General features: G+C 31.9%; 2 protein-coding genes across 2 annotated transcripts in view; both read left to right on the top strand.

The window, feature by feature from the left end:
• The first annotated feature begins 692 nt into the window (after positions 1–692).
• LOC105339621 (uncharacterized) lies at positions 693–9,535 on the top strand. Its single transcript, XM_034472055.2, has 4 exons — positions 693–814; positions 3,758–4,516; positions 5,725–5,979; positions 8,299–9,535. Exons 1-4 carry the CDS (start codon positions 730–732, stop codon positions 8,541–8,543), a joined length of 1,344 nt encoding a protein of 447 aa, XP_034327946.2. The 5' UTR covers positions 693–729; the 3' UTR covers positions 8,544–9,535.
• Positions 9,536–12,379: 2,844 nt separating this feature from the next.
• The window catches only part of LOC117689839 (cilia- and flagella-associated protein 99-like), a 29,149-nt gene continuing 27,273 nt past the window's right edge, over positions 12,380–14,255 (top strand). Inside the window, exons 1-3 of the mRNA XM_066069227.1 lie at positions 12,380–12,537; positions 12,967–13,085; positions 13,996–14,187. Coding sequence (XP_065925299.1) covers positions 12,530–12,537; positions 12,967–13,085; positions 13,996–14,187 — 319 coding nt within the window. The 5' untranslated portion in view covers positions 12,380–12,529. The remainder of the gene's footprint in view (positions 12,538–12,966; positions 13,086–13,995; positions 14,188–14,255) is intronic.

Genomic DNA, 14,255 nt, shown 5'->3' with positions numbered 1-14,255 from the left:
GATTTAATCTACATACCAGAATGCGCTAAATACAAATAAAGGTTGGGTATACACCAGAATGTCCCGGTAACCAATAAAGATTTGATGTACATACCAGAATGCACTAAATACAAATAAAGGTTGGGTATATACCAGTATATGCTGATTACAGATAAAATTCATATGTTTACCAGAATATTCGGGTTACAAATTAAGGCCTTTTAGTACAAGAAAACGCTTACAACAGATGAAGATTTGCTTATACCTGAATAAGCTGATTACAGAGAAAAATTTCTTACTCCAAATTACTTTGACTAAAAGTAAAGATAAAGCTTTGATACGTTGATAGCATATGAAGGTTGGCTATGCCAGAACACTCTGATTCAAACAAATATAGTTGGTCTGCCAAAATATGCTGGTGTCAAATAAAGGTTTGCTATGAAGAACACGCGTGCTGTGTGCCAGAATATGCTGATAGCAAAAAAGCTTTGGTATACCGGAATATGCTGACATCAAATAAACCCTTGCTATAACAGGGACACTCTGATACAGAAGGTATTTTGTTTATATAAGAATACGCTAACCACAGTATGCACAAACACAGCTTCTTCACAAGCGTGTATTGGAATAAGTCTTATGGCCCAGAAACGTGTAAATATTTCACCTAACGAGGAATCAATTAATCCATTAAACAAGTTCAAAGCATTATAATTTACTAATGCAATGCTACATCGGTGAGGGTTTTTATACATGCGCAACTTTTCAATAAGCAGTAGTGTAGTACAACATCAGCACTGCGAAGCAGCAATGAAAATAATTTTCATTTTTCTCATAGGTGAGTATTTAAAATTATCATCTTTTTAATACTTTTTTTTTTTAAAACTAATGAAAAATGACAATAACAAACTGTCAATCATCTCAAAAATCATTAAGCGAAATACGAATTTCAGGCAGAACAACACGAACCTCTGATCATTTCAAACAGATGCCATGTTAACGTTAACACTTTGTTGTTCTTTTTTAAATCTTATTATTGCAATGTGTCTTGCTAGTAAGTTTTATTAATGTATTCAAGATAGAATCAGGGTATTTGTGATAGTACAATATGCTGGACAGTGCATTTTGAATAATATAAAGTATTAACAGAAACCAACTGGTCTTACGAACAGTACAAATGTTTTCTTGCTTGCGATGTTTCAATCTGAATTTCGATTATTTATTTCTTTAAACACGATGAAAACTAAATCAAGCCTTATAACAAAAACCTGCTTTCGACCAAATTAACAATTTTATGCTTAGAATAAGAGTGATATGAATTATTTTACAGATATACATAATTCAACTAAATTAAAAATGACCGACTGATAATGTTAATTTGAATAAATAAAAATAGGTAAAATCTAGTCCAACTGTTTAATGTCCGTGCATCAGGAAAAAATAAAATAAAAATCTATCTCAAACATCTCAATCTCAACTATATTTTGCTAAAGGAATGGATGATTGTATGGTGTATAAGTCTAACTAATGGATGATTGTATGGTGTATAAGTCTAACTAATGGATGATTGTATGGTGTATAAGTTTCTACTGTGAACGCGGTGTTTTATTACCCCGAACAATATATTTTATTTCAGATAGACTGTAGATTGGTAAATAATCACGTTGGTTTTAATTTCATTATGTTCGCGATTTATCATTTTGCCGCGAATTTAAACCCATCGTGAATACTATCATTAGTTTTTCAAAAACGTTTCTATGCCTATATTCTGATCAATTGATTTTCTAGCAGCGTGAAATTAAAATAATCGCAATTGATACTTTATGAGAATTTGTGAAATACTGTAAACGTACCACATTTGGCTGTGTATTCTATTTAGCGCTTTTGGCAGAATGCGGCTTTCGCTAAATCATGTATATCGCTAAATGTCATGTACATACGTATAAGAATAGTCATATTCAGGAATACGCTAATTCAAATCCACGCCAACTTGTTTAAAATCTAATTTCCGCAAAATATCGTACACGCCAAATTTAATACGTTTACAGTACTGTAAATTCCTAACTAAACGCGTGGAATCAATATCCGCGTAAAATCGCGAGAAGCTCGTCTCGCGAATTTTAAAATCTCGCTTTTACTTTTCGAACATATGTAACTACATGAAACTATGATAAAATTTCGACATTCGTGATTTATTGTTCTCGTGATTTAATGGAAAACCGTTGAATCGCGGAATTAAGTACTCGCGTAAGATAAGGAATCTACAGTATTAGCACCGTGGAATTGAAACGACTTACAGTATACAAACTAAAGCATTTTCGTAATTGCATTTAATCGATGCCATTGTAAGAGGTGTCTTTTGTTAAAAGAGGAAAGATATAGGAAGATAAAAAATAATATGATTACATATTAATCATTATGATCCCGTTTAAAGAGTACATTTAATGTTGAATTATTCATACTAGTGATCACATGTACACTGTTAAATTCATCTTGGGTGCTTCATGATTATTAACTTTACACTGTAAAAATAATCTCAAGTAAGTCATAATCAAGCAATAAATACTTGAGAAGAGGATAAACATTAGCTGTGCCTGTTTTCCAATCCTTCTTGAATTCATTTTCGTCACATTTGATTTTTAACCAATAAAATGTATTTAAATTAACATAAGTGAAATTCTGCAAGTATTTTGGACCCAGTTTTCGGAATTGACATTTAAATAGACTCCTTAAATGATTTTCTAAAGATCACAAAATACAAGTGCATTTGCACTTAGGAAAGTTTTTCATTTCCGAAGTTGGATTTTCGAACAATAAAAAGTAATATTGTGTTGTCATTGTTTACTTTCGTTACTTGGAAGTAAATTGTTTTAAATTTTTGCTAATGTTGGTAAAGTATTACAATTAAAAATCACTAATCAAAAAAATTGATAAGGATGTAGACAATAAGAGCTTCAATTACCGAAGAACGAGTTGTCTAGAGATGACTGAACACGTCATGCATTGGAAAATTAGGATTGTTTAAGGCCTAGAAACATTTAAAAACAGATTGTCACTCTAAATACATGTACAATAAGTCTTTAAAATATCAGATAATTATCTTTTAAACAATTGCTCGCAATGTTTTCGGTTTAAGGAAAGCATTTTCAACCTTCAACAAAGTCAGAGAAAAGTACGATATCATCTGCATACATTAGCTCGAAAAAATTATTGCATTTCATGTACAATAATTATGTTCAAATTTAAACTTGATATCCATAATGGCATGTGCGATTTTGACAAATCTAACAGTTTGTTGTTTGATAAAGAAGTAAATTATTTAATCATTTTACTAACAAGACTTATCTCTAAAATTGTTTGGATTGGTACAATCACCCTTTTAATTATCAGGAAGATGATCAACGTTTTGGGGGAAAACTGTATCTAATAGTATATAATCTAAAAGACTACATTACTACGTCAGCAAAGGCTCCGGCAATTCAAAATAATATTCCTTCAAATACTATCTTTACCATTTTAGTAACCTAAATTTTTTTTCACCTCATTTACATATTTTTTTTATCTAATTCATTAATAACAAGCATCACTTTTACGTCCCTGAAATTTACATTTTGGGTTGATCTCAATCATTACGCATTTAAAAGAATCATCTCAGGTTACCTACACGCTGCAGAAAATCATTTTAGGTTCATGATAATGATTAACTTTACGCTTTAAAAAGTCAGCACGGGTTAATCATCATCAGAACAGGTTTACTTTTACAATGATTTGGTTCTTTCAGTTGCCTTGTGTTTGGATCATGTTGATCTTAAGGGAGAGAGAAAGGTGGACAACAATGTGTCTATTGGTGACCCTGACCCCCAGGCCATCTGGCCCGTCACTGATTACCTTCACAATAACACCGGCTACTCAGTCATCAAAAACATATACGGCGTCTATTATGATGTGATGTATGCCACATCTGGCCCTGAGGTTGGTTTGGGCAAATTACAGTTCGATGCTGCGAAAAACTCCTACATGAAGTTTATCAACGACGGTTCCTTAGATGGAGAACATGCAGTCACGTGGGCCTTCTACGTTTATCCAAGTATAGCACAAAAGGCTGTGTTGATGCAGTATGAAGGTAACGGAACCTATCCCGGCATGCAGCTGCTGCTGAACACGGATGGCACAATCACACTTCGTATATACGAGTGTACTATAGAGAAATGTTCCAGAAAAAAGTTCGAGACAGTAAACACATTGGTTCTCCCAGGAGAATGGACGCTACTGGCACTGACCTGGAACATCCTTTGGCCTGCTCCTCAGCTTGATATTTTTGCAAACGGTGAGGTTGATCAATTCACAATAACAGATGAGACGTCAATGGAGAACATGCGGCTGTCCGGGGACGTCCTGTTCGGTGTGTCCTACGACAACAAGGACTACTTCACCGGGGATATGTCCTGTTTCCAGTTCTACAATACCTCTATCATAGGCAAGACCCAAGGAGGAATTCCAGACCTGTGTGACCCTAATACGTATGCCTATCCGGAGTATGGTAAGTATATTCGAATAGTGCTTTCGAAAGCTTAAAATACTTTGATATAGAAGTGTAATTTTTTTTTTTTTATTTATAGAATGAATCATTACTTAAAACTTTTAAGGAAGGAGTCTTCTCGTTATCAAAAATACTTCTGATAATAAGAAATTCATGAAATTTTGACACAGCCAAACGGATCATATTACCAAATGGTTTTATCAGTTTAAATCAAATTTTTCATCATTCAAAATTTAATCAATTTTTTCACATAAAGGTCAGGTCAAGGTCACTACCTTTTTCCTCAACGTAAAGATTGATAAAAATAAGTGTAGCTCTTTGTAGTTTTGTAGACATTTGTTTAAGATTTGAAGATTCTATTCTTCAATGAAATGATAGAATATCAGAATTTTTATCAACTTATTATACTAAATTGGAATAAATATTTATACTAAAATTGATACTGCTTAGCCCGCATTTCCTCTAATTTTCTTAAATTTTGAAGAAATTTTGATTATTTCTTATGCTTCCAATAATAAAATATTTCTGATTTTTATGTATTATGAAGACTTTATATAAAGATATGAATTCACAGAAAAGCTAATATATTGACCATTTAATAAGAGATAAAAACTGATTTTCGTAATTTTTTTTCACAAAAATCAATGTATAGAATAGGCGCTTTAAAAAGCTTATAGAAATGTAATTTGATAGGCGAATCATATTTTGAAAACATATTCTGAAAACCAAGTATCATATCATTAGTTCACAGTAAAAAAATCCATCATTGATGTTATTGTTTTTAAAATGCTAAAACAGACTCATTAATCTGCAGCAATTCTGAATTGCGAAACATGTGATATTTTCCTACGCCAATATTACGCCAAAAATATAGTCCTTGTTAGATCTAAACCTTGATTACTTTTTCTATGCCAGGTTGTATGATAGTAAAAAAAGAAAGAAAAGATACTATTTTCATTTCCTTTCATCTTGATTTAATTAACAATTAATCAAATTTACGTTTGACAAGTCGAAAACCAGAAAAGACTCCTTCCTTAAATAGACAAGGGTATATAATTAATTTATCATTATAACAGTAACTTGATCCAAAGAACTGGATCACGTCTCGTTGCCAGGCGCGGATCATCAAATCAACCTCGACGCTTAGCGTCTCGTTCCTTGCTATACTTAACTCCTCCCATTATTGGTTGTTATTTCTATTATATCAGGGGACCCCATCGGGAGCATTGACTTTTATAACATGATGTTGACACCAGGGTCTACCGTAGTATCAACAGAAATGGTAACGGAAATGACGTCAATGAATGATATCGTGACAACGAATGGAATGACGACAATCAACGAAATGACGTCATTTAGGGCTGCTAACATGACGACATCGGCTCCGCAGGTGGAGACTACTGGTGTAGAGCCCACTACATCAACATCTTTCCCCGGACCAGATACATCTGTTCCTGTAGAGGGTAAATCTATAAATAACTATTATAGTGTCATTCACGGTCTTATATATTTTACGACCTAAAACAGAAAAAGTGCAAATGGTTCGATTTGTCTGCATATTTATTTTTCAAAATATTAAATAAAATGTACACATGTATGATGACGTTTGGTGAAGCAGAAGCAATAAACAATTTCCTGATAAAGACGTCTATATATCGTTATCTCAATTATTTTTCGGCAGTATTAGCTGTTATCTTTTTTTTTTTTTTTTTTTTTTTTTTTTTGATGAAATGTTTATTAATAAGCCAACTGCTTCTACATACATCACGTACATACATCACAAATTTTCAAGGACACAAAGTATGTTTAAGAAAGCAACGAAAACAATTACATCAATAAAGCATATATAATGAACGTTTACTAAGAGAGAAAAAACAAAATACATATTGAGCACCTTTTTTATTGAGAGAGAGAGAGAGAGAGAGAGAGAGAGAGAGAGAGAGAGCACTCTAGAGTGAGTTAATCACAGGGGTCCAAATTTCCCAGTCTGTATTGAACTTATCCATTTCACTTCTTTCTTTTGCACAGAATTGGAATACTTTATATAACTGTTTTAAATCATTCATAAGGGCATTTACTGTTAATTGGTTTTTCTGGCATCTACTTCTGTATATGTATTTTTTTTATCAATATGAGTACAATATTGAACGCTTTTGACTTCACATCATCTAAGACACCAAAAATAAAAGTTTTATTATCAAGGACTATTCTAATTCTTTTAGAGTTGCAAACTCTAACAAATTCTGCTAATAAATGTTGTACCCTTGGACATTCCCATAATAAGTGATATATTGTTTCCTCAGCATCTTCACAAAAGGTACATAGATTAGTATCCACTTTACCAATTTTATACATAAAACTGTTTGTAGATAATATATAATGGTTTATTCTGTACTGCAACCATTGAAATTTAGAGTCTGAGGTAATAATAAAAGGTAAATGAAATATTGAAACCCATTGTTTTTCTGTAAAAACAAAATGTCTACTCCATTTTTCTTTTCCCACTGGCGTTACATTTGTCTGATTTAATATATCATATATTGGCTTTGAACCTTTTTTTGTTAATACAAAGGTTTTAATATTAAATGGTATAAAAGGTTTGAAAACTTCATTTCTAATGAAGTTGTATTTCCTTAGATCTGAAAGTACAGCTTGTCTTACTCCCATATATGTTAAATAATTCATTTGAATATTAAATTTTCTTTTCAACATTTCAAAATCTGAAAAGTTTCATTTTCATCAAACAAGTCAATTACACATCTTACGCCTTTAGCATACCATGATTTATAAAAAAAAGACTGATTTCCTATCTTAAATTTAATATTGTTCCACAATGGCGTTTTAGCTGTTATCTTAAGAATTTGATTGTTTGGTAAAAATATGATTTAATGATTAGGCGAAATATAAATGAAACATGTTTTTTATTTATTCAAAAAATATTTTTGAAAATAAAATCGGGAATGTTGGATATTTAGCACATGCATATAAAGTCGTTACTCAAACAAATATTTATTAACATGAAATTGAAACGAATTTGCAGAATTACGAACCAACTCCGCTTGACTTTAATTAAACTGATTCCGAACAAAATAATGCAAAATAGGAATAATTCACAGATTTGGAAGTATTCAAGACTGTTAAGTCAAGAATGGTTTGTACTTTGTTGATTTTTTATTGATTCCTTGGTGTAATCAATCAGGATCGGTTCAAATTTTGAAAAAAATCCTTTTCTCAATTTCCTTTTAAAGCTCAAAATTTTAAATTTTATTTTTCCATTTGTTATGTTAAGAATGAATAAAATGAGTATTTTTAATGCTTTATCAAAATTTGAAAGTCAGATATTGAGTTATAATCAATGAGAGTTTGGAATTCTTTGTTTTGCGAACAAAGCTTGAGCCTTGTTATTGTTTAAACATGTATTTTATTAATATAAGTTTCACTAAATGTTGCTTCTTCTATTGATAATATATTTTATAAACACATTGAATAGGTTTGCTTTGTTTCCCACGAGTTATTATGTCAAAGAAATGGTAATTCCACACTTTACATTATTTGTAAACAAATATAAGACTCGAGCTTTGTTTACATAACAATGATTTCTTACCTCTGTATCTCCCTTATAACTTAAATTCTAACCTTCAAATTTTGGTCAATAATTCAAAATGTGCAAGTAAACCATTTGATAAAAAATAAAAATAAAAATTCTGTTCTAAAATCGTGTCTAATCCATTTAAATATTCACTGTCAATAGGCTGTTAACTGTTAAAATGATGTTTTTCCAGAGAGAGTTCAGGATTGCTGCGCCAAGTTTGTTCTGATCGGGAAACAACTTGCCGTCTCCGCCTCTACCGACACGACTTTAGCCGGAAGTTGGTCTGTGTGCACACGACATTGTCTTGTCAACGTCACATGTAAGGCCGTTTCCTTGGATACTGTAAGCGGAATGTGTTCCCTTGCAAATGATGTTCCGACCATTTTCCATCCAACATCCTCTGCCTATGAGAAAGTACTGGACAATAACTGCTAAGCAGCAAACAAAAAGAGGTGTTGGACACGAACGTTGTTTTTTTCTTGTTTGTTTGCTGAACCAATTATTTTTACTTTATAAATGACAACCTTTGTTCTCCGTACATGGTAAAATTAAAACAATTGTGCTTCATAAAATAAGGTCGGTAAATCCGAACTTTCCCTTCCCACCCCCTCCCCCCAAAATTAAATTTAATAAATTCACACGTAAACTTACCTATCAACTGCCTCGAAATCCCCTCCTCTTTGTATAGAAATTCAATCCACTCATATAATATATATCATAGTTTAAAAGTGTTTTTCTGTATATCAATTTTTAGCTACATAAACAGATGCCATTAAAACACATGTTGAAGTCAAACCTGTAACTTTTTTGATATAATATTTACTTTTTCTACCGTCTTTGTCTGTGATAACATTACAAATCAAATATGTAAGTGTAGTTCAATAAAGTTCATCAATGACGCACATGACGTACTGTTGGAGTAAAATCGATATATCGGGGTTTATGTTGGAGTAAAATCGATATATCGGGGTTTATGTTGGAGTACAATCGATATATCGGGGTTTATGTTGGAGTACAATCGATATATCGGGGTTTATAATTTATGATTTGTAATAAAATTTTGTAAATTTCACGTTTATTCCAGGGGTTAATTAGATGATGAAAAAATTATGGGGTTTTTGATTGTTTGCTTTTGTTTTGTTTTTCTTTCGTTTTTTCACAAAAAATTTAATTTTCAAAACTCCTTGTGTACAGTAATTAGATTATCTCTTGAAGTATGATTGGTTGTTCTGTACATGTGCGATAAGGTTTCGGAAAAATAATTTTTATCCCAGTGGTCAATTTATATGTTAAAAAATGAAGGTTTTTTGTTTGTGTGTGCTTTTTTAACTTTTGCCAAATAAACTCTTGGAATATGATTATAGGTGTCCTGTCGATGTGAAACAAGGTAAAAGGTATTTTATTTTAACTTTGAGGGTCAAAAGTAGCAAAACTGACATTATTTACAGATAGAATTGGATACCTAAACTCCTCGTTCAAACTTTTGAATAGCCAAAATCATCTTTTGAAAAATAAATGGAGATGTAATGAGCTAGAAAATTTTAAAAGGTTAGATTTCTTGGGGGAAGAGGGGGGGGGGTCTAAAAGTGGCTAAAACTGACGTTTGTTCCATAAAAACTTCTTTGGGAGGTCTAAAAGTGGCTAAAATATGACGTTTATTCCAAATGGTTCTCAATACTTTTAAAACAATTTTTACAATATCCAAATCATCTCTATATGAATAGGGGCATCGTACAGATGTGAAGTTAGTTTCAAGAAATTCATTTCTCGCTCGGTGGATCAAAACTTGGCTTAAAAAGACGTTTAACTCTCCAAAAAAATTGTTTACCACAGATACCAGAGTCTGCGTCAAGTGTTTCATATATATTTGGTAGTTTACTGGAAATGGACATTGAAGGTAACTTAACAACAAAACTTCATGATAAACGCAATGACTTCAATTCTATAGTCAACTTTCCTTACTTTTGTAGCAATATTCCTTCATCACCTGTATATGGTGTTTTTGTCTCTCAGTTAATTCGATGGGGGCTTAGAACTGCTGTTTATTTCTTAATTAAATCACAGTTATTTGTACTGTTTATCATGAATAATATTTCTTGTGTCTCTGTCTCGGTTAGCACTACGAATAAAACTTGTAACGTAAAGTTCATGTCATTTCAAACATCAATGACCCAAATGTCGCACGTTTGGGACAGACACAATCGAGATTTGCATAATTTTACAAAATTACCACTGAATAAACAAAATATTCATTGTCTTCGAAATGGAGTCATCATCTTTTACATAGATTAAAAATATTTTCAGAATTTTGAATCTCATTTTGATTACACTATATTTATTTCATCTATTCTCGTAATAATACATCTTATAAGGATATAATTATGGTTAAGAAATCATTGAAAATAAGGCTACGAATTAAGAAATGAAGATAATAATTTTTCTATTGATCGACGTATCAAAGAAAAAATTGACCGGAAAACTTCATCAATGCGCGTAGCGCATTGATGAAAAAGTTTTCCGGTCAATTTTTTCTTTGATACGTCGATCAATAGAAAAATTATTATCTTCATTTCTTATCATTTAATAAAACATTTTCAAATAAAAAAATGTGATGTGTCATTGATCAAAAATGTAAATAATGTAAATGAAGCGGTGCGTATGAATACAAAACAACAACAGCAACAATATTCAAAATGGATGCGCCTCAGCTGATGCAGAGCTATTGAGCTGAATTAAAGGATTAAACACAAATAGTGAGTTAAAATCTGAACCGGCTGAATTGAAAACGAAAGGAAAATACATGCGATAGCTTGTGATATTATTCACTGTGCAGAAAAACTCGTAATAAAACTAGTTTTCATGTGAGATCGCTGGAATATGCAACTTGACATAATCATCCAAGAAAAGGCGATCGTGGATGAAAATAGCTGATATGTCGACAGAGAATAGTATGTATAAGCGACTCTTGTAAACGTTGTGGTAACTAGATAGCCAGTGATGTACTTAAATGGTATATTAGCCGCTTGGAATGCGCAGAAGCAGTTGATGCATCACTCATAGCTTTTCTTTACGACGCTTATTCTGATGACCGATCATGTACGTGTGTAAATTTAAAAATTATCGTTACCAAATTTGAACAGCAGTGTTACCTTGAAAGTTTATAGGCCTATATGTTCGTTATAATATTCCTGGAAAAGGAACAGCCAGACTCGCTGTAGGCCTAAATGTTGATTGATCTCAAGCAGACGAAATCGTGAGAAGACGCTTAATTTTCTATTTCGTGAATCAAATAATGTGTTTTGTTTATTTTTGAAGGTTAAAGTTTCAATTTTTTATATTCACAAGGTTGCATTTTGTTTGCTGACAATAAAACAGACACAACTTTACTTTTCTTGACAGTGTTTATCTTGGAAATTCCCGTTCTATAAATAGTGTTAGATCAGAACAGTTGAGAAAAGTAGATCCGGCAAAAATTTTATTGATGCAGGTATCAAAGAAATTTTTCGACCAATCAGAAGCGCCGATATCTCATCAAATGAATAAATATTAAATAATTAAATCAATCAAACATAAATTACAAAACTCAAATGCGCTGGCTGGTTCTTTAATTATTTATAAAACATGTTATAGTTGTTAGCATCCTTCGGCAAATTTGAAATGAAATGTCAAAGGTATTAAACATAAATATTTGATAACAACTCTGAGTGTCAATGCCTGTAGAAATAGTTTAAGCAATTATTAAGTAGACAATGTTTAGTGCGCATGCATTTGCAATTTTTTTTTTTTCAATGTATGATTTTTCTGCCCAAAAATACCCAGTATATAGAGCTACAATCATGCGTATTTAAATTAACGTTGGGTTTCTGTAGGTTTAAGCATTCAAAAAATACATCCTTCAATACCGATATAATAAACAGTTTCAAGATTAACGTTCGCAGAAATTTTTAGTGATGAATATTTTTTATATCAATATCATATAAAAATTAACTTACTTCGTTTCTAGATAATATTGTTCATTGCTATTTCCATTCCATTATCCTCAATGTTAAATCCATAACCATCTGAACAACACAAAACATGTGTTGATTTCTAAAAACACGTGTAATGGGCTCGTGAAACAAGCGCTTCTTCAAGGGCGCCCTGACCGCGCCATTTGCTCAGCGAACCGACAAAAGCGCGCGCCGTGCAATTGTCCGGGAGGTTAATTAGCGGAGCGGTCGTTTCACCGTAAACATGTCCAAATTCATTCTCCAGAACTGTGAACATAATCATTATTTTATGCCGGAGAAATTATTTTAATAATTATTGGTTACATAAGGATAGATAAAGAAGGAAAGACATGATCCAGGTCTTTTGACCTCCACAGAAATGACCGGTCCCTCACTTCTGGATTCTCCCTCCGTGCATCAAGTCGCTCTATAATGATCAGGTAAGTCCACTGTTTCATCACAGTGATATCCTCGATTATTTAGTTATTATTATGTGTCTTATATATCTAATATTATTGTATATGTTTTATCACATTGATTTATCTGTATTATTTTTTTGTATTGGGTATGTAAAGTAAAATCAATCAGACCAGTCTAATAATATACAGGAATCCCTGTTATAAAAAAATATTTTATTAAATTAATTTCATTTTAGGTATTAAATTTAAATAGCAAGTTAATTTTGGATAACAAAGCTTTAATTTCATGATATAAAGTATAGTTCGAATATATATATATATATATATATATATATATATATATATATATATATATATATATATATATATATATATATATATATATATATATATATATATATATAATGCAATATTAGTTCAGTGAACACGCGCGTTCCTGTTTAATTTTAGGGAACTACTTTCCGTCTGTGTGTTAGGCTGTTTGATCGTATCCTCTGTGGCGGATGAAGACGACTCAGATTTTGAAGATGGTGGTTCTATGGTAAAATTCGGAGATTTCTACGAGAAAGGTTTGGAATGTTACATTATTTCTTAGCTATTCTAATCTCTATCTGTCACTTTCGGCCTGAAACTCCCTTTTATTCTTCAACTTTATACATATTGTAATTGAAATTCATTGTGGAAACAGTTAGCAGGAATCGGACTTCTCACATAATATTAGCATTCAAGAAATTGGTAGAAAACCACCTTAAATATTTCTTGCAGTCGTGCTATGTTTTTGACAAATACAGTGTTATAAATATCCCTGGTAAATGTGAATCAATGTCAATTATGTATAATTATAATTTAAATAAAAGCATTATATTGATACAATCATTTTTATCTAGTGAAAGAACAATGAATTTAATAAGCAATCAAAGAAATTAGACAGTGTTTTAAAGGAGGATCATTTAATGGAGAAAAGCACACAAACAAACTCGGTATCTTGAAATTCGTGCTTTCCTCCATGCAGAATATGGCGAAATAATTATTTTATTTATGCCGATACAAAGTAGGTAATAATAGCAATGATTCTAATCGTACTATGCTCCAGAAGATTTTTACATTAGATTTTGATAAATACATGTATATAATTCTATTAAACAACACTATCCAATTTTATTGAATATAAAATATAAAACAAACTGATTTCAAAAAATTACGAACAATGGCTTGATGAAAAAAATAGCTTTATCATTAGACAAGAAAACCTTCGCTTTCGTCTGCCATTTCAGTACTATAGTTACTAAATATTGCAATTTTATCAATTTTTTGTGAATTTTATGCTACTTATTTGCTACTTTATGCTACTTATTTGTATTTTTTAATCATATTTACCATTACTATCAAACAAAAATTCCCTCTCCAACGACTTTATTCCCCTCTTCCCCCGCACAGTAATTTGTTTGGAATGTTACTGTCAATGAATATTTTATGTAGGTAAGAGCTCCTCTGGTCTGTGTGACGATTCGGCGCTGAAGGGAGGGTGGTCCTACTCTCGACTCCGGGGCTCGTGTAACCAGTACCTTCACTGCGCAGACGACAGAGCCTTCATCCAGACATGCGCAGCCGCCGGAACGTTCTACGACGGAAAGGAGTGTCGCCATGCCGACGAGGTCGTGTGCCCCGCGGGTAGGTTATGACATAATGGCAGAATGTTGTAGAATGAGAGATTAAATCAGTTCTTAAGGAAATGCATG

Source organism: Magallana gigas, chromosome 8 (genome assembly GCF_963853765.1).
Source record: "Magallana gigas chromosome 8, xbMagGiga1.1, whole genome shotgun sequence".
NCBI lineage: Eukaryota > Metazoa > Mollusca > Bivalvia > Ostreida > Ostreidae > Magallana > Magallana gigas.
This window is presented reverse-complemented; position numbering and strand designations above follow the sequence as displayed.